The sequence below is a fragment of the Nannospalax galili genome, unplaced genomic scaffold (genome assembly GCF_000622305.1).
Source record: "Nannospalax galili isolate Female #2095 unplaced genomic scaffold, S.galili_v1.0 scaffold542, whole genome shotgun sequence".
In the NCBI taxonomy this organism is placed as follows: domain Eukaryota; kingdom Metazoa; phylum Chordata; class Mammalia; order Rodentia; family Spalacidae; genus Nannospalax; species Nannospalax galili.
The window spans coordinates 1,419,957-1,444,662 of NW_008349083.1; the positions used below are offsets into that span (position 1 = coordinate 1,419,957).

Consider the following 24,706-nt stretch of genomic DNA (forward strand, 5'->3'; position numbering starts at 1 on the left):
GTTCATTTCCAGCTTATTTCCTGTTAGTCTCGAATAAATCTATTTTTCTTGCAGCTTTCTCTTTTGTCATGACAAATGCTTGTCTATAGGAAAAGGGAACATATACAGCACCTTCTTAGAGCCTGGCCATCTATACCCTTCCTCAGGCATATATTTTAAATGACATGTGTGGCATTACAAATAGTCTGTGAGGTTAAGATATTCTACAAGTTTGGACCAGGAAGGCTCACAAGTTGAACCATGATTTTCTAACCACAGCGCTTAAATGCAAGACAAGAAGTGTAAGGGCTAATCTTGGGTGTCAACTTGAGCAGATCCACAACCAACTAAAACTCAAGCCTCTGGCCACTCCTGTGAGGTACTTGATCAGATTATTTGAAGTGAGGAGGTCCATGTTCTGGTGGTAATCTAGATAAAAGGATATGGAAGACAGAAACTGCTTTTAGCTTACTTGCCTTCACTCTTGCTGGTACGTTCATGTATCCTATTGCTGTGGTATTCCTTCACTGTTACTGGAACTGGCTTCTTCAGGCTTCTAACAGACACTGAAGACCAGAAGCTCTCTAGGAATTCTCCAAGTCTTCCACACCAGATCGGCACTTCTGAGACATCCAGCCTTGTGGACTAGACTGAGCTATGAAATCCTCACAGACCATACATTGTAAGCCAATCTATTGGTGAGCCACTGAGGTAAAGTACAAGAGGGGTGGAAGGACCTTGGAAGTTGAACTTCCTGTGATGTTCCTATATCCTTCTCCCTCCGCTGCATCACCTTCCCCCACCAGTAGTGAATGATACACCACAGAATTCAAGTTTGTAAGAAGGGCGACAGAAGGAGAGAGCCAATGAAAGATGCATCTACTTAGATAGCTTAGGGACAGGAGCTGAGAGTCCAATGGCCTGACAGTCTATTATGAGTGCCATAATAGATGTCACCAAAGGGTGAGCTAATCAGACATTATGAACATAGATTGCCTCTCTCTCTCTGTCTCTCTCTATATATACATATACATATATATACATTTATGTATACATATATGTATATATACATATGTGTGTATCCCCCATTTCATTTTTTTCTTAGCTTTTATGTCTTAAAAAATCACTGACTTCGCTCTTTAACAAATTGGACTTCATCCAGTTTTTTCCATCCTACACAGCATATATTTTTTAACCATATAACAAATGCATATGACAAACTATTTCTTGGACTGTGAGATCCAAGTGAGCAGGGGAAGTTGTAGAACAGAGAACTGTTGCTCTACTTATTTGCTTACCATAATCATCCAAAGCTTGAAGAATGATTGCTTCTGGTTCCAGTTGGCCTCACAATTTTTGTAGGGATTCAAGCCACAGCTGATAAACATCTTGCTGTATATAACTCTGGACTTCACATTGTTCCATATGGATACTGGGTATTAAGTGTTTTTGGAGATGGGAGATGTGTGAAGGTTCAACTCCCTTGTTTATGTAAGAGTTCTGGGAAGTCAGGGGAAGACCTCATCAGAGGACTGTGAACTCTCTAAAGTCCCCCAGGGTGACTTTCTCTGAACCCCTGGCAAGAATGGACACTTTCTAACCCTCATACTTTCTTTGTTGGGATGATTATTTCCTTGAGGGATTCCAGATGCACATTATATTAAGCACAGACACAGCTCCCTGTGCAGCCTACCCACATACACTCCCACAACAGGTATCTGAAACACTGTAGATAAACACCACAGCCCTGCTTCATTTATTTTCATTTTTTATTGAAAGCTTCGTTAAAGAAAACAGAAATTTAAACCTAATATCCACTGATCTACAGAGAGCCCAAGGGATAGGGGAAACGGTATCTAACTTGACCATAGTACAGATGAAAAAAATTAAAAATAAAATCAGAAACAACATAGAATTACAGAACTTTCCATGACAGCCAGAGACAGCAATACAAAAATTCTCTTAAATAAAATCTCAAATTGATGTTTCAGAAGGTCCATGATGTTGAACTGAAGGGCCTAAAACAAGGTTTTTAAAAGAGGGAGCTGTGTTGCATTTTTCTTAGAAACTGTAGTACTTTCCCGCAGAGTCTTAAAATTGATTCCAATTGTATTCTTATTAACTAATTGGAAGCATTTGTTTCGAGAATGGAGAAAAAAACAATTTCAGACATCCAATATCTCTTTGAAATAATTTTTACCATTCTTGAAGAGAATGGAGTAACTCCTTTGTACATGTGAGGACATAACACATTTTGGGAAGGAGGACAGAGCGTCTTTCTTAATAACCTAGAACCAGAGGGTTTACAGTCCAAAGTATAACACTAACATTACACTTTGAACTTAGTTTAACTGTGAACATAAATTATCTCCTGGAATATCAGTGTCATTCAATCTTAATATAGAATCAAATGGGAACAAAAATAATTTGCATTTCTTGTACTTAAAAGATTTAAGATAGGGATGGAAATGCACATGTAGCCAAAAACTACTGTTATTTTCTCCTAATAGAAATAGTGTTGATTTTTCCTCCTGATTTACGTTTCTATAAAGTGAATGAAACCAAAATAGCTTTCTTTTGATGAAAGCGAAATTCTCTGTTAGCTAGCATTTTTCCCTTTTATTTTGCAAGAAAGCAGCCAACTCTCAATTATTTGCATGAATGAGAAAAGGATAATATGGATTATCAGAATTTGTGGCATACTCTCTCAATAAATCAATGTTGAGAGGGAAAACAGAAAGTTCTCTCTGCATTCCAAACTTTCTCCTGCCTCTGTTCAGCTCTGTGGTTTCTCCAGTGAGAGGAACTTTACTTAGTATGTCATTGTCCTGTCCAGAACCATTTAGCTGGGAATGCTAAGAGGACATTCAACCCTTCTGTGACAATGGCCATGTTTGCTTGTTGGAGCATTAGCCCAAAGATAGCACTAGTCATTAATCTAGGCTGAACTCCACTCTTGAGAATCAAGGGGTCTCCTGGGGACTTAGTATTTCATCTTTGCACTTTCCTGAACTCCATGTAATCACAAAGGATGGTCAAGACCAAGAGCATTTGGATTAAGGGAACAATTTCATACTTAAGAAATCTTAAACCTGAGTCACACTCAAACATTTATAAATTTTATAACCAGATTATAAATTTTACGCCAGATTTATAAAATGAATTGATTCATGAATGAAAGTCCATTAAGCCTTTGCTATGAGAAGGGTACAGATCAGTAAGCCTGCTGTTTCTGCTAGCCTTGGGGTAGGACAGAGGCTCACAACCTTTTAGAACGCCAGCCCCTATAGCACATAAAACAAAACCTCATCCTCTACCCCCACAACTGTGGTGAAAATACAGTAGATCCAGATTGTGTGACACATTCATATTATGTTATTCTGTGTGATTATTCAATGTGCATATGCCATTATGTGATTCTCAATTCTGACCTTTCATCTGATTAAAATCATATAAAGTATTTTTCACTGAAACTCACTTAAGTGTTATCAGCTTGTCTGCAGTTGCTCATACACACAACTGAAGATGGAATTGTCAAAAGTACTTTTCGTCTGTTAACATTAAAATTTGTGTGGACATCCCATTGAACTATCTCAATCATGAAGAAGACTGCAAGGGTCCTATTTAAATCACATTTCACATTTCATTAAAGGGGATGTTAGGGCAGTATAAAAATAGGTCAGATAATTCAAACTATTCGTGTGAACTGAAAGTGGTTTTGTAATGGAGTCAATGAAGTATGTTCTGCCATGGTGACACAGTGTGAAGTCCTTATTCCACCCAGCCTCCTGCTGTCAGCTTTTTCTCTCTGATAGGATGCTTTTCACGCATTGTAGTTTAGGATGCTTTTCATACCATGTAGTTATCCATTACAAAGGGGTAGACTTGAATACTATGCTTGCAAAGGTGGCAGATGTACTAAGGTCACAAGAATATATGGAGACAGTATTTTGAACTGTCGAAATTTACCAATGAAACAAACCAATCCTGGAGAAACTGGAATCAACACAGGATTTTCTTTGAAATTACCATATGTCTTGCTCTATTCAAGATATGTCTTCCCCAAGGACAAACTGTCTTCAGCACCTGCAGATGTTATCATTAGCTCATGCAGGCTTCAACATGGATGCATACATGCACTGGGACCTCCCAGTTACGGTATACACTCTGCCTCCCGTTGTACCTTGTCATTTTTTAAAGAAATCCATTCTTCCTCTGACCACATAAGCAGAATTTAAATGACATGATATTCATCTGTTCTGGATTGTGGCTTTACTTGGTTTCCTAATTTGTCATCTAAGATATGACAATGAAAGAAAGAACACAATAGCAAAACATCTTGACTATCTGAAGAACTGGAATTTTACTTCAACTTAAAAAAAATGATTATTGGATGAGGATTCTCATGGTATGTAATGTTGACTATATTAAGATAATGACATCTGCAGACACTGAACATGTGCTTTGGGTTTTTCTTCTTACAATGTAATGCTGCTTTTCTATTGCTTTTTCTTTCCCTCCCATACTGGACTCTTGAAAACAAATCTTAGGTAAAAATGACAGAGAAAGGGATGCCGATTTGAACATGCACCATTTTTTCTTGTGTTTTTCTTCTAGAAAGATTTTACAGACCGGCAGGATAAAAACAACCTAAACACAAAACACACGCACAAACATGTAAAATGACAAGTGTAATTTCTTTTTGCCTAAAGTGGCTGAAATGTCATAGTTGAAAGAAATGTTTCTGAATGTATACGTACAACAAGAATTTTGAGTAGAAACAGGAAGTTATCCAGGCACCTTCAACAGCCACATAGCAGCTGTCTCTTAGCCTCATTGTTGATTATGCAAATGAGACTTTCTGTCACAATAATACGTGTTTTTGGTACTTTTTACAGAAACAAAAAGAAAGCATGTTGGTTTCATATTCACATGAATGATGCCCAGTATAATCCTTACTTATACAAAGAATTTAGGGAGGGCAAAAGAGGAACAGTAACTATAGTTCACACATAAGTTTTCTTATACCCCTGTAACTTGAGGGATCACTTTCCAAAGACAAAACTCAAGTCCACCCGTGCAATACACAGGAAGCTGACAGGTGCAAATGAAGAATGTGGAAATCTAGATTCTCTCCAAAGTGTGGAAAACCATCAGGATAAATGTGAAAACCTGAATTTCTCTGTGTTGTGTGGGCATCTTGTTGGATATTGCTCCATAACTAGTTTGATGGCCAACATATGGAGTTACTCTCTAATTTTGAGTCCTTAATCCATGGGGTTACAAATAAAAGAACCAGGGTCTATTGATCATTTAGGCTGGGTCAAACTCCTTAGTTTTAATGTTCACCTATGGGACTATGATTTGCCTAATACTCCTTTAAAGACCCCTCTCTTTTCCTGTCTGAATATGTCTCTCTCTCTCTCTCTCTCTCTCTCTCTCTCTCTCTCTCTCTCTCTCTCTTTCTTATGGACTCAGACAGGTTCCTAAGACATAGTTCAAAAAGCTTCACCTACTTGATTCAAATGTTTCAGTCAAAAAGCAATTATTGAGAATGGTTCAATGAATAGGATTCTGTTCCATTATCTTTCCATTTCAGTTAAACCTGTGTAGGTTGAACCTGGATGTAATGAATCAGAAACTTAAGAATTTTCTTAGTAAGTCAATTTAATAAATTTAGGCTAACTTTTGCTTTATTCTGTGTGAAAATATCTCCTTTGGTTTTAATGATTAATTAACCCTCATTCTTTTGGCTCTTGTTGACATAAAACATACAATTTATTGATTGTCAACCAGCATTTTAAGAATTTCCCTCTCTTCCACTAATAGGACTCTTCAATCTTAATAATCCCACTTGCCTCCGAAAATTAAACCAAAAAAAAAAAAAGGTCCTCATTGTCTATCCTGTCACCATCAAGATATGAGCATTAAATGGAATGAGGTAAAAAGACAATACCCCCTCACCAAGTGCAGAATCAAGATGTCTGTTCATGATGGGATAATAACAATGTTGAAGAGAAGGCAAAACTAGGTTATGTAGGAGTTTAGAAGGAAGACTATTGTTATCAATGTATGAAAACTCATGGGACCCCTCCCCACTTCACACAGCATTACTGAAACTTTCTGAGAAGTAACCTTTCAGAAATCTTTGAGGCCATGTTCAGGAAGTACCCTTCAGTTTGTATTTTACTATGGAAGAGAGCCATCCAGGAGTCAGAAAAGTTCACAGGGATTAATGCCACCTGGTCCCATTAGTTGGTACCCAGATTCTTCATGCCGAACTGCTGAAGATGGTAGGGAAACTTAAACTATCAACAAATATACATTTTTAGAAAAACAACATTTTTTTTGCCATATGCAAAACATCAGTGGAAGGTAGTTTAAACAAAGTTAGAACTGGTCCGGCCATGTAGGTCAAACAGAACTTTGGAAAAAAGAAAAGAAAAGCAACCTTTATCTTCTGGAGGATAACAGGGTCTCACTCATCTTTGGTATAAAATAGGCCATCCATAGGCTGAAATTGATCACAACTAGGAAAGACTACAGAAATTGTCAACAATTTCTCTATCTATTGCTTTTTTTGTGGATTTTTTTTGCACTTTTTGACCATAAGCTCCTATCTACTTAAGTTTTCGTTTTTAATGCTCTTAAGCTAAGTTTTGCAATGTGACAAGCAAAGCTGACTAAAAACTTTGTAAAGCTCGTAAAAAAGACTGCAGATAAAAAGCACTAATGCTTTTGCTAGCAATCACGCTTCGGAAATAAAAAAAATGTGCATTCTGCCCCCCAAACACGCATTATTTCTAATGCAGTTGTTTTTAAACCAACACGAATAACTTTACCGTAAAATGTCTTATAGCCTTCTACAATGATTGTGTCAAAGTTCACGAAAAGTCCCAGCATTTCCCAATTCTTGCAGTTGCCATGGTTTCTTTTATCAACAAATTTTCTTCAAATGAAGAAAAAACATTTTCTTTTAAACTGTACAGTTTTCTTTTTTTTTCCACCCTAAAAACACAGTCTTCATCTTCTGTGCTAGTGAAAACTGGCACAATATTTCAAATCTTTCTTGAATTTTTTAACAAGACGTTGATAGTGTGCCTCGAGAGCCTTTGACGTCCTTAAAATTAAGGCAATTAAGATTCAAGATAAACCTTACCTAAATATTTCTAAGAAAACATAAAATATAAAAAAAAAAACAACCCAGTAGGTTTAACCAAGAAAGAAAAAGGAAAGAAGACGTAGCTTAATGACTGAGGAAGATGGATTTCTTCCACTTCTGGTTGCCCACTTCTTGACATTGGGTTTTCTGCTTAAAAAACAAACAAACAAACAAAAAAACCAAAAACAAAAATCCTACCTACACTTTCAGGTAAGCTCTGAATTTATGTCTTCCACATAAAACATCAGCTTTTGATGTTTATTTTTCCCCCTCTTCTGGGATTTTTTTTTTAATTAAAAAAGAAAAGGATGACAAAAACCACTGTCAGACCACACGGAGGAACCATTTGCACAGCACATAAAAACTTTGTTTTCATCAAGTAAAGTATAAAATTAAAAAAGAAGAAGAAGAAGAAGAAGAAGAAGAAGAAGAAGAAGAAGAAGAAGAAGAAGAAGAAGAAGAAGAAGAAGAAGAAGAAGAAGAAGAAGAAGAAGAAGAAGAAAGCTTTCCATTGACGCCTGTGCAAACTGGAAGCCACTAACTTCTTGTTCAATGAAGTTTCCTCATTCAAGGCAAAGTTTCGTACAGACATTCTTCACTTCTGTTTATGGTCTGCAAAAACAATTGAATAAGAGTGGTTGTTACATCAAAGGAGCTCTGCATTTGACTTCTGTGCTTTTGCTTCACATCGCTTTACCAAGCCTTTTCACTGTATCAGTCAAAATGACATGGTGTGTGCATATTAGCTTATAGGTGGCCTAATTCACTTGCTTTCATATAAATATTAATATTAATTCAAGCAAGACTATGCTCAAGCTAAAATTCAAGGTTGATAGACCAAAGGGATCTTCTCATTGTGAAGTATTAAATATTACAAAATACACCCCCTATGTGCCCAGAAAGTCATCACTTTTGCTATGGTTTGGTGTCAGTATGTTTATCAAATCTTCATGATGAGCAGTTTGGTCTCCAGTGGAACCATGAGAGGTGATGATGAGATCTTTAAAAAGTGGAGCCTCATAGCAGATCACTCACTATCATACTGTATACTGAAAGTATTAAGACAGTTACTGTGTTTGGAGTTTTGACACAAGGTCTCATGTAGCCTAGACTAGCTCAAACTCATTATGCAGCTGAAAATGACCTTGAGTTGATCTTCCCTGGATTACAGTTATGTTGTGTGGCAATTTCCTCTGAGCTAAAACATTCCAGCCTTCAAGGAAGCTCTGTAAGATAAAGGATGCAGAAAAGTGTGGTGAAACATTGCATCCTGCAGGGAAGCTTGTTAAGCTGAGGAAGCAAGCAGCTGGAATGCTTCAGGAAGTTCCTGAAACTGACCAGATACACTATGCTCCTCCCATCTCAATTATATATAAGCAGTAAGGACTGCTCAGAGACGTTCTCAGACAAGCTGAGCTGCCTGGAAGAAATACTACCCAACCTGTTGAGCTGCCTGAAAACTCTGACGTGCACTCTGGGTTTCCAGCTTTTATGAACTATTAACCATGCTGGGATGAGCTTTGGGCGTACAGTTGTCTTTGAGTCATTTCTCCTCTTTTAAGTAACCCCCCCATCCATATTCCTTAAGTAACACTAATAAAACGCATTGGTTCACCACTTTGGACTTTGGTGTTACCTTTACTTTGATCGGTTGTTAGTTCTTTATCTGGGATAGTATACATCTCCTGAGGAATAATGTCACTCAACAAGAAGATCATCACTAGGCATGGCCTTTGAGTTGGTTTGTGAAAGAGGAAGTTGTAATGAAAGAGGAAGTCTCACCCCTCCTGGTTCTTTGCTTCACAGCTCATCATGTGATCCCTTTAGCATCTCATGTGGACACATGATGTTATTTGCCAAAAAGTTCCTCAGAGGATGTTAGACAGATGGAATTGCACAGTTTGAGATTTTCCAGCTTCTAGGATTGTGAGCTAAGCAAATCTATTTCCTTTATGCATTATCCAGCTTCAGTTATTTTGTTATAGCAACAGAAAACAGATGAATACAACTCCCTATGACTCCAGAATCTAGATTTTATTATCTGGCTTTGTCTACAGCTCTCCACAGAATCTTTGAGTCGTTATATTCATTCATCACTAACTCAGTCAACAAATGTCATCCTCTATAGTAACTTTCTCTGTTCAAAAGACAGTCTGAATGTGTATGTATGTGATACTTAAGGATACTTGTAAAAATAAGAGTCTTGATTTTCACGGTTTGAATCACTAATTATGTGACCATTTACAGTTGGACAGCAATGTTGAGGCATTCCAGGCATGGGAAGGAAAAGGACACCTTCACTTTGAAGTCCAATTGAAGCCTCTCACCAGCTGAGAATCAAGAATTCCAACACATTTAATTGCATTTGTTTAAGACCTTTCTCCCTTCTCAGTTATAAAGCTGAAGTTTTCTAGGAATCTCACCCAAATCGCTCTTTCTTTATATTAAAAGGACATATCCTAACCCCATTTGTGCAACCCTAATGACTCCTGGTCTTATTTAGTCAGATTTTAATCCCACCCAAGGCACATCCTGAGCCACCCCTAGAATTTTAATTATCAAAAGAAAGGAAGGGGGTTAAAAAATGTTTCTTAATAGCTTGTGGCAGTTTGAATGAAAAAATCTCCCCTATAGGCTCATGAGTTTGAACACTTGATCCTCAGTTGGTGGTGCTATTTGGGGAGGTTATGGAACCTTTAGGAGGTGGGGTCTTGTTAGAAGAAGCACATCATGGGGGTGGGCTTTGGGGATTTATAGCCTCACCTCACTTCCTGCTTGCTCTCTCTACTTCCTGTGTGTGAATAAAATTTGCCAGCCAGCTTTCTGCTCTCGCTCCCTTGCCTTCTGACCATTTATGAACTCCCTCTCTGGAATCTTAAGGCAAAATGAACTTTTTCTTCCTTATGTTTCTTTCGGTCATGGTATTTTATCACAGCAACTGAAAAAGTCACTAATACATACCTCTTTGCAATTAACTTGCAAGCCACAAAAATAATATACAAGGTTAATTCTAAGGCACTAAGGGGGGTGGTAATCCTTTAAGAAGCACACACACATGCTTGGGTGGGCTTTATTCTTCCCCTGTAAGCCTATCCAACTATAAAATAAACTCTAGCTTTACTTTGTACTAGTTTGTCTTGCAATTCTTTTGAAGGATCCAATTTTACCCTAAAGAGTTAAGGAAGCTGGGAATGGTGCCATGGACAACAGGATGGTACACCGTCTCCTGCTCCTGCCACAGCCGACTGGATTGCCAGTTAGATAGCCTGAGACAGAGTACTTTCTGTGAAAGGGACTGGCATGGAAAACATTGCTAACTGTGAAACACCATGTACACCGAAGGTCCTAATGCATATCAACACAATCTGCACATCCTCAGTGTGTTGACGGATTAGGAAATCTGCTGGTTCAGTTTGCCAGTGAAGAGCTGAAGATTAAAAAACTGGAAGACCACAAGGGAGAAAAAGCCCTTCAGAGCTATGGGGAATGCTAGATCCTCTCATTGACCCCTCCCCAAATAAAACAGCATGAATAGACTGGGAAACAGCCTATCACCACTACAAAAAATCTAGTATTTCAGAAGTCTTATGAGATTCTCTAGTGGTTCAGTATGTCTCAGAGCAGTTTTGGACACAGTTCTGTCACATGATGCTATGCACAAAGAAGTATTCTGTGGTCCAACTTGGGAAAAATTGTGCCCTCTATTACCACTATTATATACATGTGGCTGGGGATAAAAAGCACCAAGATCATGTTTTTTTAAAAGAATCCCATAGGGTAGCCAAACTTTCAGAGTCTTTGGGCCACATGGGACAGAGAACTGTCTGGGGTTACACAGGTTACATCCTGTGGCCCATGGATTTGAAAAAGCATATAAATATTTGTTTTGTGTAACACTGTGATGTGACCAGCTCTCCTGGGCTGCAAGTGGCCATGGGCCTTCGTTTGGGTACCTTGAGTGTTTAATAGATACAACATGTGAACGACATTCCTTCAAAATCTTTAATTCTTGGAATTCCATAGAAATAAGTCAGCATATACCCTAAATGTTTGGGAAGTAAAATATTTGGCTATTTGAAGAATTTCACTGCCCTGTTCCAGTGTCTTTTAAGATAGCTACAACAGGAGAACAGTGTTTTCATTTGCAAACACTGTTCCCCATGATTTGATCAATATCTGCTCAGGGGCTTTCTAACCCTAGCTCCAATAAGAGACAGAATCTACAGTCTTTGGAGAACAATGATCACATGGTCAGCTTAAATGGGAAGGTCAGGATGCTAGGACTTGACCCATAACTGGAAGGTCACGAATGTGCAATTTGACCCAAGGATTTCTGGTTCTACAACTGGAAGTTAACTTCATATGCATACATTCATTTCGTGTTCTAGTTATCTTTATTTGCCTGTATGTGTGTGGATACACATAGTCTGTTGGTGTGCGTTAAGGTTTGAAATGTGGAGATCAGTGGTTGAGGTACGGCATCTACCTCTATAGCTCTCTGCCTTTTATTGCCTTGAGATAGGCTCTCTCCGTGAAGCTAAAAGTTTGCTGTTTTGGCTAGGCTGACTGGCCAAAGAGTGTAAGATCTGCCTGTTTCTGCCTCCACCCAACTCCAAATGGTGAGACTGCAGGCAAGTGCAGCCATGCCCAGCTTTTTATGTGAGTGCTGAGGATTCAAACTCAGGTCCTCAGGTACTCCTACCCACTGAGCCATTCCCCAGACCCCAGACTCTACTTATGTTTAAGTTTTTATACATAGCACAGAGAATAAGTGATAACTTGGTTGGGAACCATAGAATTTTCAAAATAAACCACACTCATTATTTTGTCTTTCTATGATAATAGCACAGAGGCCCTTTTGCATCAATGATTTAAGAGTGGGAAATCAACCCTCATTTGTATATAATGTTGTGATTTTTAAATTTAGTCTTATTTTTGGTCTCTTTTTCAAAAGATGGTGTCCCTGTAGCCCCAGCTGGCCTGGAACTCACTATGTAAGCTAGGCTGGCCTCAGTCTCCCAGAGGTTTGCCAGCCTCTGCCTCCCGAAAGCTGGGATTAAAAGCATGAGCCACCAAGCTTGGCAGTTAAGTAAAAAATAAATAAATAAAAACTTGTAAATGTGTATGTCAGTGTGTATGTGCACATGCATGCAGGTACCATGGAGGTCAGGAGAGGGTGTGGATCCCCTGGAGCTAGAGTTATAAGAAGTTATTAAGTGCTGAACAAGGGAGCTGGGGAACTAACTAGGAAGGATCCTTTGCAAGAACAGTAAGCATTCTTAACTACTGAGTCATCTCTTTAGCCCCAAGTTCTGTGTTTTACTCTGGAAAGTAGAGCTTAGAATGTTAAAATATTTGCTGATAGATCCCAGATATAGTCAGTTTCTTCCTAAGCTCCATCATCTGTATTTTTCAAACTTTTCTCCTGCAGCCTTTGTTTGTGATGGCTAAAGTTCACAGTGTCTTGGGTGTCGATATTTGTGAGTGTATTAAATGTGAAGTGTTAAATATAAATATAAGTGTGATGTGTCAAGCCACTTTTCAGGGAACACTTGGTTGCTCTGCTCTGAATTTCATGACCCAGAGGAGGTAAGCTAGTAGCTAGGGAGAAAAGCCTTGGTTTGCAATGAGCGTAATGATTGTGAAAAGGGGTTGCTAATCAAAGTAGTGGCGTTTCCAGTAGCCTAATGATGCTGGAAGTGAGAGCTGCCATTTGTGGAATATGGAGTATTTAAGACAACTAGGATAGCATGGATATGCTCAATTCTTTTAGAGAAATTTCCATTATACTGGAATAGAAACAACACAATAGGAATTTGGGGGGATTTGTGAACTTCAACATTAGGACACTGCTTGAGGTTTGATCTCAGGATGGAAATGCATGGTATATATTTCCAGTGGCCTCGATAAGTACTGCAGAGTCCTCCAACCTTAAAGAGTTCACATCTAGCCCAAATGAAAACTCCATGTCAGGTATGGTCAGACAGCTGTAAAGAACAGAGCCAGGATTTGTATTGTCTATAAGCTGCAGCCATTGCTGTTTCCATTTTCAAACAAATGCTCTTTAAAATTTATTTATTTTTATTCTTATGTGTATGAATGTTTTGCCTGCATGTATGTAAGGGTACCACATGTGTGCAATGACCGCAGAGGCCAAAAGAGGGTATCAGAGACCCTGGAACTGGAATTACAGACAGTTGTTAGCTGCGATGTGGGTGCTGGGAACTGATTCTGGGTCCTTCACAAAAGCAGCCAGTGCTCTTAACTACTGAGCCCTCCCTCCAGTCCCTAGCAAAAGCTTTTAAAATTAATGTCTTTTGGAGTATGCTAGCATCCCCCCGCCAGCTCTCCCTAGTGCTGCTTACCAGTGAGAAAGAACCTAGTTACATGACCTGGATGCTCAGCCCAAGCATTTGTCTTCTTTCAATGTCTGAAGAACCCCATGACTTACCACAACACAGGCCACATTCTGTTGGCTGAAACTGATAACAGGTTGAATGAAATGACAAAAACACCTTATGCAATTTCACAGTGAGTGCCACCCACAATGGATTTCAGAGTATACTGTTATGTTTCATTCAACAGCATGATGTTTCCATTGAAAAGTTCCTTAACATATTGTGCCATGTAAAAAAGAGGAAATTGAAGACATAAATAAGACCTGTTAAATTTTGGTTTCGGGGAGGGGAGAGTTGGGACAAAAACAGGAAGGTTTAACAAAATGGTCCCAAGAAAATGCAAGTAGGTTTCACACACAATGGTTTTGGAATGTCCCAGCTCTAGGTGCTTTTACCCTGGTCTGTTGCCTCTAGGAGCATGAGGTATGAACCCTTTTGTAGCATACAACCTTGAATGATTACAAAGTGAGTACCTTCCACTGAGGAAGCGCTCTTCATCATGAGGGTTTCTGAACTATGAGGACACAGGTCTTGAAACTATTTTATTCATTAGTAAACTCGGTATTGTCAACCCTGAGAATCTGTAGTTCAAGGTAAATGACCACAGGGTGGTCATAAGTATAAGCACATTTAAACAGTTCATGTTACATGTGGTCATATTCAGACTTCCCAAAGTTTATCATGGAATAAAGCTTTTAAGAATTTATTTGAGGACTCAACTCCCCTTTCTCCACAATCAGACCTTCAGTACTCAGTAAGTAATGGCTGATTGATTGGATGACCATTTAGAAATCACTGAAAGGCTAGCAGGAAAGTTCCAAGTCATAAGATCTCTCATTTCCTCATTATACTTTGGAACAAACAAAATCAGTTTCACTTCTTATTGAGAAGACATGTTCCAGCTACAATTGTGAGGGTACTATAGGAAAACAAAACCAATATGGTCATAAAAAATAAATAAATATACAAACACACATCCATATGAAAGGAGAGAAAGACAGACCAAGAAATTATAACAAACTGGGTGCCAAGATCTGCAATCAGAAAATTGGGAACACAGAGGAGCCAGTGAAATGGTGCTAGATTAAGTCTGTAAGTCTGAAATCCAAGGGAGTTGATCACAAAAATTCCATTCCATATCATTGAAGATGAAAGTAAAGCTCGTGTTTTGTTTTGAATCCAATGATAGGAAAAGGTCCATATTCTAACACCAATATGATTTTAAAGAAAGATTAATTTTAGTTAGTACACAAAATAATGGCTTTTATATGGCTCAGTCCTCCACTGCCTTTCCTTACCCTTCCTCCTGCCTTCTCTCTGGTCCGCTTTCTCTTCCCAAATAGCCCTGTTCTATTTTCTTGTCACAATGTGTGTAATACCTATTTATAGATAATATGCAGACATGTATTTATGTCTCAATTCTGTATGTGTTATTTTTCTTCTCTTACTTCTATTATCATATCTTTCTTATCTTCCCCTCTCTTCAGACATTTTCATCCTCACTCATGGTTCCCTTCCACTTTCACATTTGATGTGTTTGTGTATGCATATATGTATACGTGTATGTATATGTGTATGTATGTGTGTATTTCCATCTAGAATGTTCATATGAGAATAAATATGTGGTACTTTTCTTTCTTAATCTGGCTTATTTTGTTTAACATGGTAATCTCCAGTTCCATTCATTTTCCTGGAAGTGAAATTCTTTCATTTTTCTTTATGGCTGAATAAAATTTCATTGTATGTGTATACCAAATTTTCTTTATCCATTCATCTGTTGACTATAGGCATGGCCAAAGACCCTCAGTTTCTCCACTATTTTAAGAGTTACAGGATTACTTCTTTAATAACCAAAATGATGAGAAAGAAACAGAGTGAAACTCTATAAACGATGTGATATGAGAATTGTCCATTCAGCAGGGGTTTGATGTGATCTACAGAATTGAATGGTTTGCATGCCAAGGCATCTCTATGTAGACTTTCCTATTGTTAAATTCCTTTGGTTTCGGATTTTAGTATTCATATTTGCTCCATACAAAGCCAAACATGCTTTTCTTTATGAGAAATTTAAAGTCGTTCATGAACAAGTCTTGAAAAATTATTTTTTCTCCTTTGCCAGTTAGTATCTGAGCAGAGAGCTGATCTCTACTATATTTTTTATAACATTCATTTTTTTTCATGAACATGTAACTGAGTATACAATGAGACTGTCCCTGTCATCATTTAGAGATCAGAATGTAGGTTTACTGTCTTGTTTCAAATATGGATACTGGAATTTTTCCAGGAGTGTGTACAGTAGATTTATTTTGATGTCTGCAATGCCTCTCTCTAGTAGTGGACATCGTCACTGACTGTTGGAACACATAAGTTCCATTAACCAATGGAATTGCAGCCAATGGGTATAAAACAAAACAGAACATTTGCTTTTCTTGTTTTTGACTTCCCTGAAACTTAGCTTGTTGGAAGACCAGAAACAGGTAGCTACCCCTTACACCAATCCAAAGCGGAGAGCCACAGATAACCAGGAATGGACATGCATGTTGAGGTCAGCCAAGGCTAGAAGGTGCACCCATCTGAAATCAGCTCAAAGCAGCTCACATTATCATGAGCTAAATCAGTGCCTGTCACTAAGTATGTAGTGGGTCAAGTGTCTGCAACAGAAGCTAACAGATACACTTTGAGAGAATGACTACAATATCGTTGGTTCTAAAGGAAAGAGTTCAGTGTAGGACAAACTTACTTAGACTGTTGGTAAGAGTATGCAGGGGCATGTTCGTTGGATGTGTCCACTGTTATCTGTTGCTGCTGACCACTGGTGTCCTGGGATGAAGGCGCCACCGTCTGGGGAGAGGTATCAGCAACGACACCCTAGAGAGACAAATCAGTACACAAAAGGCCTTATTTGTTTTAGCAAAAGGCCCACTACATGGATCATAAACACCTCTCTTCTATTGAGTTTGAGAAGAGCTACCCTCAGCCACAGTAAGTCATAGCATGTTCAAAAATGGAAGCATAGGAGAACATTTGCATAAGGGTTGATATTGTGATATGGATAATGTGAGACCAGTAAACATTGCCATTGGAAGTCAAAAGTTCCAAAAACCATTTCACCTTTTACTTGGAATATAAACTGTAGTTGTATATCATTACACTAGCAGCAATTTATCAATCAAAAAATTGGTTCAGAATTCCTAAAAATATTTCTATATTCGATCAATTGGCTAAGGCAGTTCACCCTAACGTGTCTACACTGCTCGGCAAAACAAAGGACTCTGGCCTCATAAAAAATCTGCAACAATAGTTAAAGAAGAAGTCATAAAATTGAGAGGAAATTAGGGGACCCTGGAAGAGTCAGAGAGGAAAAGTAGGGTCTGAAATGATGTAAATAAAGTTCTCCTATATGAAGTTCTCAAAAATTTGACAAAACTTATTTGATACCACCCTTACAATAAATTAGAATCTAGGCTCATCCATATTGCAATTTGGGGCAAAGTAAAAGAGTTTTAACCTCCAAAAAAATCTACAGCAAATTTCAGAAGTCTTTTAAAATAATCTAGTTGAGCAGGGTTTTTGAACAAAAATTTTAAATCATTTTTAAAAGATTCATTTCTTATTTTTACTCATGTGTATGTGCTTGTGTATCTCTGAGTATATGTCACATGTGGATGGGTGCCCATGGAGACCAGAAGAGGGTGTCATATCCCCTGGAAATGGAGTTACAGCTGGTTTCCTTGAGCCATCTCTCCAGTCCCCTATTATACTCCCATTTGTGTGTGTGTGTGTGTGTGTGTGTGTGCACGTGCCTCTGTGTATGTCTATTTGTTGTGTCTGTGTATATATGTGTGTGTGCTAGTGCCCACAAAGGCCAGAAGAAGTCAGAAAATCCCACTTGAACTGGAGTCATAGGTGATTGTGTGCCAACTGACACAGGTGCTGGGAACTGATCTCTTATATTTTACAAGAGCAGAATCTTCTTTCCAACCTCTTTCTTAGCTTTTGATTTGTTTTGTTTTGTTTTCTAAGACTTATGTGAACTGAAATTCATTCAGAGGTTTCAGAAAAAGGAAAGTAAAGGAGGGAGGAGGAGGAGGAGGAGAAGGAAGAGGAGGAGGAGGAAGAGGAAGAAGAGGGGAAGAGGAGGAGGGGGAAGAGGAAGGGGAAGAGGAGGAGGAGGAAAATGAGGAGGAGGAGGAAGAGGTGGAGGAAGAGGAGGAGAAGGAGGAAGAGGAGGAGGAGAAGGAGGAAGAAGAGAAGGAGGAAGAGAAACAGCAGAGCTTGTGTTTTATTTTGGCTCCTATCCTCCTTCCAGCTTTTGTTTCTCACACTATCAGCAAGAACAACTTTCTGTAGTTGGCCACCATGTTTATTAGGGATATGTGCTTGATACTCAGAGTGGCATGGGTTTTATTTGGTTGTCAGCCAACCTAAGCAGAGCATAGCGCCTATTTTTCTTTCTTTCTTTCTTTCTTTCTTTCTTTCTTTCTTTCTTTCTTTCTTTCTTTCTTTCTTTCTTTCTTTCTTTCTTTCTCTCTCTCTCTCTCTCTTTCTTTATTTCTTTTTTTTGTCTTGGATACCTGCAGCAGGATTGTGTTTCAAATACTCTTGTTCTATTCTCCATTATTTACCTAAACACCTTTGAATTTTTTTTCTTACTGTCTGAAAATTTTCCATACAGCCATTCATTCATTTCTTTCTCAATGTACTGCTTGTTTTTGTGTAGTCTTCTGAACTTCCAACCAGGGTTTATTTGTATTTGGACATCAGTGAATGTTCACCCTGTGTTTTTACATGAAAATGACTAAATGCTTTTCCCTATGAGTTCAAACTCAAAGCAGAATATCAAAGCGTAGTCATGTTTTACTCAGGGAAATTCTAACCACAGACTTAGCTATATGTTGGTTTTTCAAATGTGTCTCATGTTACGGATCTTTCGGAAAGTGTATGCTTTTGGTATAGAGATACAGAGTTGAAAATATGTGGTAGAGATTTATGCTCACGGTGCTTTAAATGTCCTGTTATTAATTTTCTCAAGGCATAGGTGTTTCTTGATAGCTAAATATAGCAAAGAACACGTAATTTAATCACACGTTCTTGAAATTCCAGAATTCCAGAAATCCAATGAAAACCTGCTAAATATGACATTATTTTTGACTGACACATCTAGAATTTCTTTATAATTATGAATTTGATGACTGTGGCTAGAGAGATGGCCCTTGCAGAGGACTCAGGTCCAATTCCCAACACCCACATGGAGGCTAACAAATGTCTGTAACTCTGGTTCCACGGGATCTGACACTGTCTTCTGACCTTCACAGGCATTGCATGACATGGGTGCACTTACACACATGATAAATTTAAAAAATTTAAAAATAATTTGATGACCTTGGCTTCCTAAGTTGTACAACAGTGTCTTGCTAAACTTTGGGCTTTCTTTACCTAGATTCAGGCAACTATTTGTTATACACAATAAATAACTCTATAAATATTTGCAGAGATCTGGTTTAGTTGGTAAAGTCTTTCATTAGTCTTGTTACTGGTCAATTTTCACATGGGGTAATACAAACATTCTAGTCACTGGTTACCTCATAGAGCAGGAAACATGTGAATGCAAGGCACACTATATTAATATGTCAGCTTCCAGGTGATAGGAAGAAATTCCCATAAATGACATGGGCATTGAGAGAAGATGAAGAGGGATGATAAGGAATATTAGCTAGAGCCAGAGAATGCGCCATTAAGTGTCTACCACTGCCTATGTGGCTCCTTTTCTTTTTCTCCACAGCTTGACATCTCTGTCCAGTCAGACGACAACTACAGGGTATGGATTTATCCCAATTGAAAGAGAAAAGGAAAGAGGAAAAACCTCCATTGAGGACACAGTGATATCATTTAGCGTATCCACAGTGATTCAGTTACAGTCTTCCTGTCTATTTGAAGCTACAAATACATTCAGATCCATTCTCCAGAATATGGACTTTGTGTTAGTTTCCTCTCTAGGGTGCTGGGGATGGAGCCAAATACCTTACACATACTACATAAGTGCTTTACCACTGGAACCACTGTTTATCTTTAATACATATGAATCATCTGGAATCTTTTAAGAATCCTTATATCCAGTATGCACTCTAGATAAACCAATCACAATCTCTCTTGATAGAACTTCAGAATTCATAATTTTCAATCTTCCTCCCAACAATTTTAATGTGCAGAAGGGTTTGAGAATTGAGGAGTTGTCTATTTTCATGAGTGTTTGGATTCCTCAGGGGTCACCTTAAAATGAAAACACAGATGCAGGAAATGATGTGGTGGAATTTGATAGTTTCTCTTTCTAAAAAAAAAAATAATTTCCTAGGTATGCTGTGATGGTTCATCTTGGCTGTCAACTTACAGAATCTAGCATCATTTGAGAGATGGGCCTCTGAGCATATCTGTAACTATGAAAGATCATGTTGATTGTACTAATCGGGGTGGGAAGACCACTGTGGGTGGCATCATTCCCTGGTTGGGATCCTACTCCATATACATGCACAATGGGAGCAGATCAGCAGCATGCCTTCATCGCACTGTCTTCCTGATTGTGGATGTAAATTGACCAGCTGCTTCAAGCTCCTGCCACCTTGACTTTCCCACCATGATGTACTCTTGAACTGTGAGCCAGAATAAATCTATTCTCTTTTAAGTTGATTTCGTCAGTAATTTTATCACAGCAACAGAAAAAAGAATCTAAGACAGATGCTAATGATCTGGTCCGGGAACCCTCTCAGGAGCAAGGCAGTTATAACTGCTTTTCCTCTCCATGTGTGAGTGTTTGTGGTTTGCGTTTGACAGGGGGAATGATTTGTTCTCTTGACTGTTCTCTAAGCATGAAAATTACCCTTCGCTTATTCCTCAGTGTAAGATTTTTTCATTTCATGTGCAAAATTAAATATTATTGAGCAAATGTATAGACATCCATATGCTGAGCTTGTGGTTACAAGTTTTAGAGCAGCACAAATTTTATGCCTGGATATTCCTGGGGTTACAGGGACTCACGTGGCTGCGATTTCTCTCCCCTCAGCTTTCTCCACAGACAGGGATAGACTTACTTCAATAGAAACAGCTGTTGGAGGCACAGGCGTGTACTGGGGAATGTAGGTCCCTTGCATAGGAGCAGCAGCAGCAGTCATGTACTAGAAGGAATCAAAGAAGTATGCACGTGAACTTGGGGGTTGCAGCAAGCGAAAACGTCAAACACGACATGAGATGATAGATGGCCAGCGCATGACTAGTTAAACCCTAGTTTGACCAAAAATAAGTCAAGTCCTATTAATAGTGACCATTGTTTACTGACCCAGTGTCAGTTATGGGTTCACCTTTGCAATATCAGCATGGGTCACCTCAGCCCACCTCCTCATGCTGTCCTGTGAAACCCTCTATGTAAGATCCATGTAAGATCTATGTATTTTATGTAAGACACATGCAAACACAGATTTCATATGGGTGAAGCTGGTATCTGCTGTTTTCTCCATTTTGTTGCTTGCACCTGTCACAGATGGGCATTTGTTGAATGAATGAATCATGGTAATTTTTAGCAATCATTTCTAAGTAAAAATGCCAAGGAATACTGTATGACACATTTATAAAGTAAGTGTGTGAATGGGAAAATGCCATTTTCACATCACTTTTGTTAATATAAAGCAATTAACAGGCAGGGGATGTGTCTCAGTGGTAGAGCACTAGACCAACACTCGCAGGGCTATGAGCTCCACCCCTGCCCAAGAAAATGGAAAAAAAGTATTACAGATACACTGAAGTCTCTTTTGTTCTTCTTTCCCATTCCATTTTCAAGCAGCCAGAAGTATTTTCTTTTAAACTCCTTTACTAAGAAAAATATCCATCTTTTTAGGTAGATTATGATATTTAGTAAAATAAGTATTGGGGATAACATACATGCATCTTTGGCAGTTAAAAGGGGAGTTTCAGAAAAATGACATTGTCATTAATGGAAGACACAAGTATGACCCATATTCATATCTTTTAGCATATTTTTTCTGTAAATTCAAAGTTTTCCACTCTGTGACTTAAATTACAAAATCCACTATTTCTTGAGTTTTGAAACATGACAAATATCACAACTTCCATATAGAGCCATGTAATGAAACAAGACTTCCTAACTCATAAAAGTTAGAAGAGTTGTTCTTATGGAAAATTTAAAGCCTCTGACCCTGTGTTCTCAAATTGCTGAGGTCAAATATTAAGGCCACAGATAAATAGGAAAAACAAAATTAGTTGTTCTGTATATCTTAGTATTTCCAATATACAAGAGGCATGCTTTGGAAGAAGGAGGGCTAGCCCATCAGCTGTGTGTGTTCAATATTCATGCACAATTATAGTAATAAAGCAATTTTGAAAGAAACACATCCCCATGCTAAGCTAAACAGGATTGTACTAAAAATAGAGCAGTCTTAATAAAACAACCCTAAGCCGAACAAACCAAACTGTTATCTGCCGTCCATGCATAGAAACAAACCACCTAGTTTAACTCCTATCCATTCAACTTCTATTCTCACAAAAACCATTTCATAATTTTGAAAAAAAGCAATTGCTTGAGAAGCTTAGTGCTATTTCCACTTGAGCTTTATATGGTCAGAGACCTTTGTGCTCTCAAGGCATTCATCACTCTGCTCGTAAGTGTCCAGAACACCTTTTCTTTGAGGGCATGAGTCAAGTTTTATTTGTTTCCACATGTTCTACCATGAGAGGCAATGCCTAGGATTCAGTAAAGAATTGTCCAATGGCTGAATGAAAGCATCCAAGCTGCAGTGTTGGCGAGATGGCTCAGCCGATAAAGCACTTTCTATGCAAGCATGAGGAGGTGAATTCAGTCTCCCAGCACCCACATAAAATGTCTGGCACGCTTCTGTTACCCCACAGCTGAGGAGAGAGAGAGAAGAGGATCTCGGAGGCTTGCTGACTAGCTAGTCTATCCAATTAGTGAGCTCCGGGTTCAGTGAGAGACTCTGTCTCAAAAAAGAAGGTGGAGGTCCAGCAAGATGGTTCAGCACATAAAAGCACTTGCTACCAAGACTGTTGACCAGAGTTGGATCCCTGGAGCCCACATAGTAGAAGGAATCAATGCCCAAACGTTGTCGTCTGACCTTCACACACACACACACACACACACACACACACACACACACACAGTATTCAAGTCCAATCTCTTACATTTCATTACAGATCACACAAGCTTCGTAGTCCTCATTCCTTCTGTGCTCACTCTTGATATTAATTTCACCCCCACCCCATGTTGTGCATATCTGGTTTTTGATCAAATGCCTCAGTCAATTCTTCTCATTATTATTTTGCACCCTCCTATGGAACGAGTATTGAATTGTTTTATACTTTTCAAATAAATACAGAACACTAGAGTCACATTTTGGTAAATATAATTTCACATCTAGAACCTTGTGACCACGTGTCTGCTTTGTCAACAAAACTTCCCCAGATGGGACTGAAGAGATGGCTCAGCAGTTAAAAACGCTTGCTGTTCTGACAGAGGACTGGAGTTCAATTCCCAGCACCCACATTGAATGGTTCACAACTGCTTGTCACTCCAGTTACAGGGGGGGCTAACATCCTCTTCTGGCCTCTGCAGGCACCTAAATGCCTGACTATATGTACACAGACACACACACATACAAGAAAATAAACCATGGAAAACTAAAAACTCTCATAGAGATAACAAAAATAACATTTCTGAGGCCATGTCAGTGGCCAGGTCAGTGTTCCTTGGGTTCCAAATGTTCCTTAATCTGGCATTGTCTACAGGTCTGTGTCAAAACACTAGCTTTGTGAAAAGAAGAGTGTTCTGTGTACCAATGTATTTGAGCAATGCTGCGTAATATTCCTATCCTTGATAAATAAACATGTATATAATAATATACATTAAAATTGAAACATCTTAATATTTTAAGGCTGATTAAAGCAGCATTTGTAAAGCTTTGATTACTGAAACACCTATAAATTTGTTTTAGACCTATTACTCTCAAGAATATACCTTGGAATAGTATTTTTCTATAATATCAAAAGTCCTAGCAGATTTGTACCAAGTGTATATGTAAGCATGTCATCGCCAACTCTGAATTGACTTGAGTGCAGAATCCACGTCACTGCTCATGTGCTCTGACTTTGATTATGGATTTCCAAGACTTCCTATGTATTAGAAAGAAACTTCCATCATCTGTAGAATTCGGGAGAGTCAGTGAGTATGAACTTTGCAACTGTGTCTAGCAACATGAATGTCCTTATATATGTCCCCTGCATAGGATGATGGCACAGGTACCCAGGTATGGGACACTGTTCTGACATAATCCATCCTATACTATATTGTGTGCATCTGTAAGGAAGTATTTCTGTGAATTCAGTAAGAGAATCCAATGAATTATTTAGACTTTGTTGGCAATCTAAAGCATTCCCAAGCAGTACGGTTAATGAGAAGATTTTATGTGATTCCTAGCTAAGCTTCTTCAAATGACTGTCATTCAGAGGCTCATCTGTGTTTGGTTTCTGTAAAACTGAATCAATAAATCTTCATTCCTTCTGTAACATGCAGCAAGGGTTAGCATATGGCAAAAAGTGAAGTGTCTATGAAGTGGTTCACCCTCAAAATTCTCTTCAGAAGACTGAGTCTGGAGGACGTTTCACTCATTTTACAGATAGAGAAACTGAGGCCCATGTATGATGGGAATAAACCTATATTCCTCTCACCCATAGTTCATCGCTCTTTTCAAACCACCTCAAGTAAATAAGGTCTTAGAACTTCCTTCTAAACAGTCTCATTTAATGTAGATATTAACTTCTTCTTAAAAACAGGTTTGAATCCTTGAAATTATAATTAAGAAATGTGCAGTAGGGGCTGGAGACATGGCTCGGCAGTTAAGAGAACTTCCGACTATTGCAGAGGACCGAGTGCTCATGCCGGATAGCTGGTACACAGACACCTATAACTCCAGCTCTAGGGGACCTGACACTGTCTTTTGGTCATGGCATTGCACTCGAGCATAAACACACACACACACACACACACACACACACACACACACACACACGCACACAATCAAAAAATAAAATTAAAAGACTTTTTAAACAAGGAAATATGCAGTAATGTCACTGATTGATAGTTTATTAC

At 38.6% G+C, this 24,706-nt stretch overlaps 1 protein-coding gene across 9 annotated transcripts in view; it reads right to left on the reverse strand.

Annotated features, from left to right (window-relative positions):
* Nucleotides 1-1,730: 1,730 nt before the first annotated feature.
* Rbms3 (RNA binding motif single stranded interacting protein 3) overlaps nucleotides 1,731-24,706 on the reverse strand; it is a 982,465-nt gene continuing 959,489 nt past the window's right edge. For 5 of the 9 annotated variants that reach the window (XM_008846470.3, XM_017801456.2, XM_029570082.1 and 2 more), the window contains 3 exons: nucleotides 20,625-20,708; nucleotides 16,280-16,407; nucleotides 1,731-7,753 (listed from right to left, as the gene is read on the reverse strand). In XM_008846470.3, the coding sequence (XP_008844692.2) occupies nucleotides 7,747-7,753; nucleotides 16,280-16,407; nucleotides 20,625-20,708 (219 nt within the window). In that variant the 3' untranslated portion in view covers nucleotides 1,731-7,746. Of the gene's footprint in view, nucleotides 7,754-16,275; nucleotides 16,408-20,624; nucleotides 20,709-24,706 lie in introns of those variants that run through there. The other 4 variants (XM_029570085.1, XM_029570084.1, XM_029570083.1 and 1 more) reach the window with 1 other exon arrangement.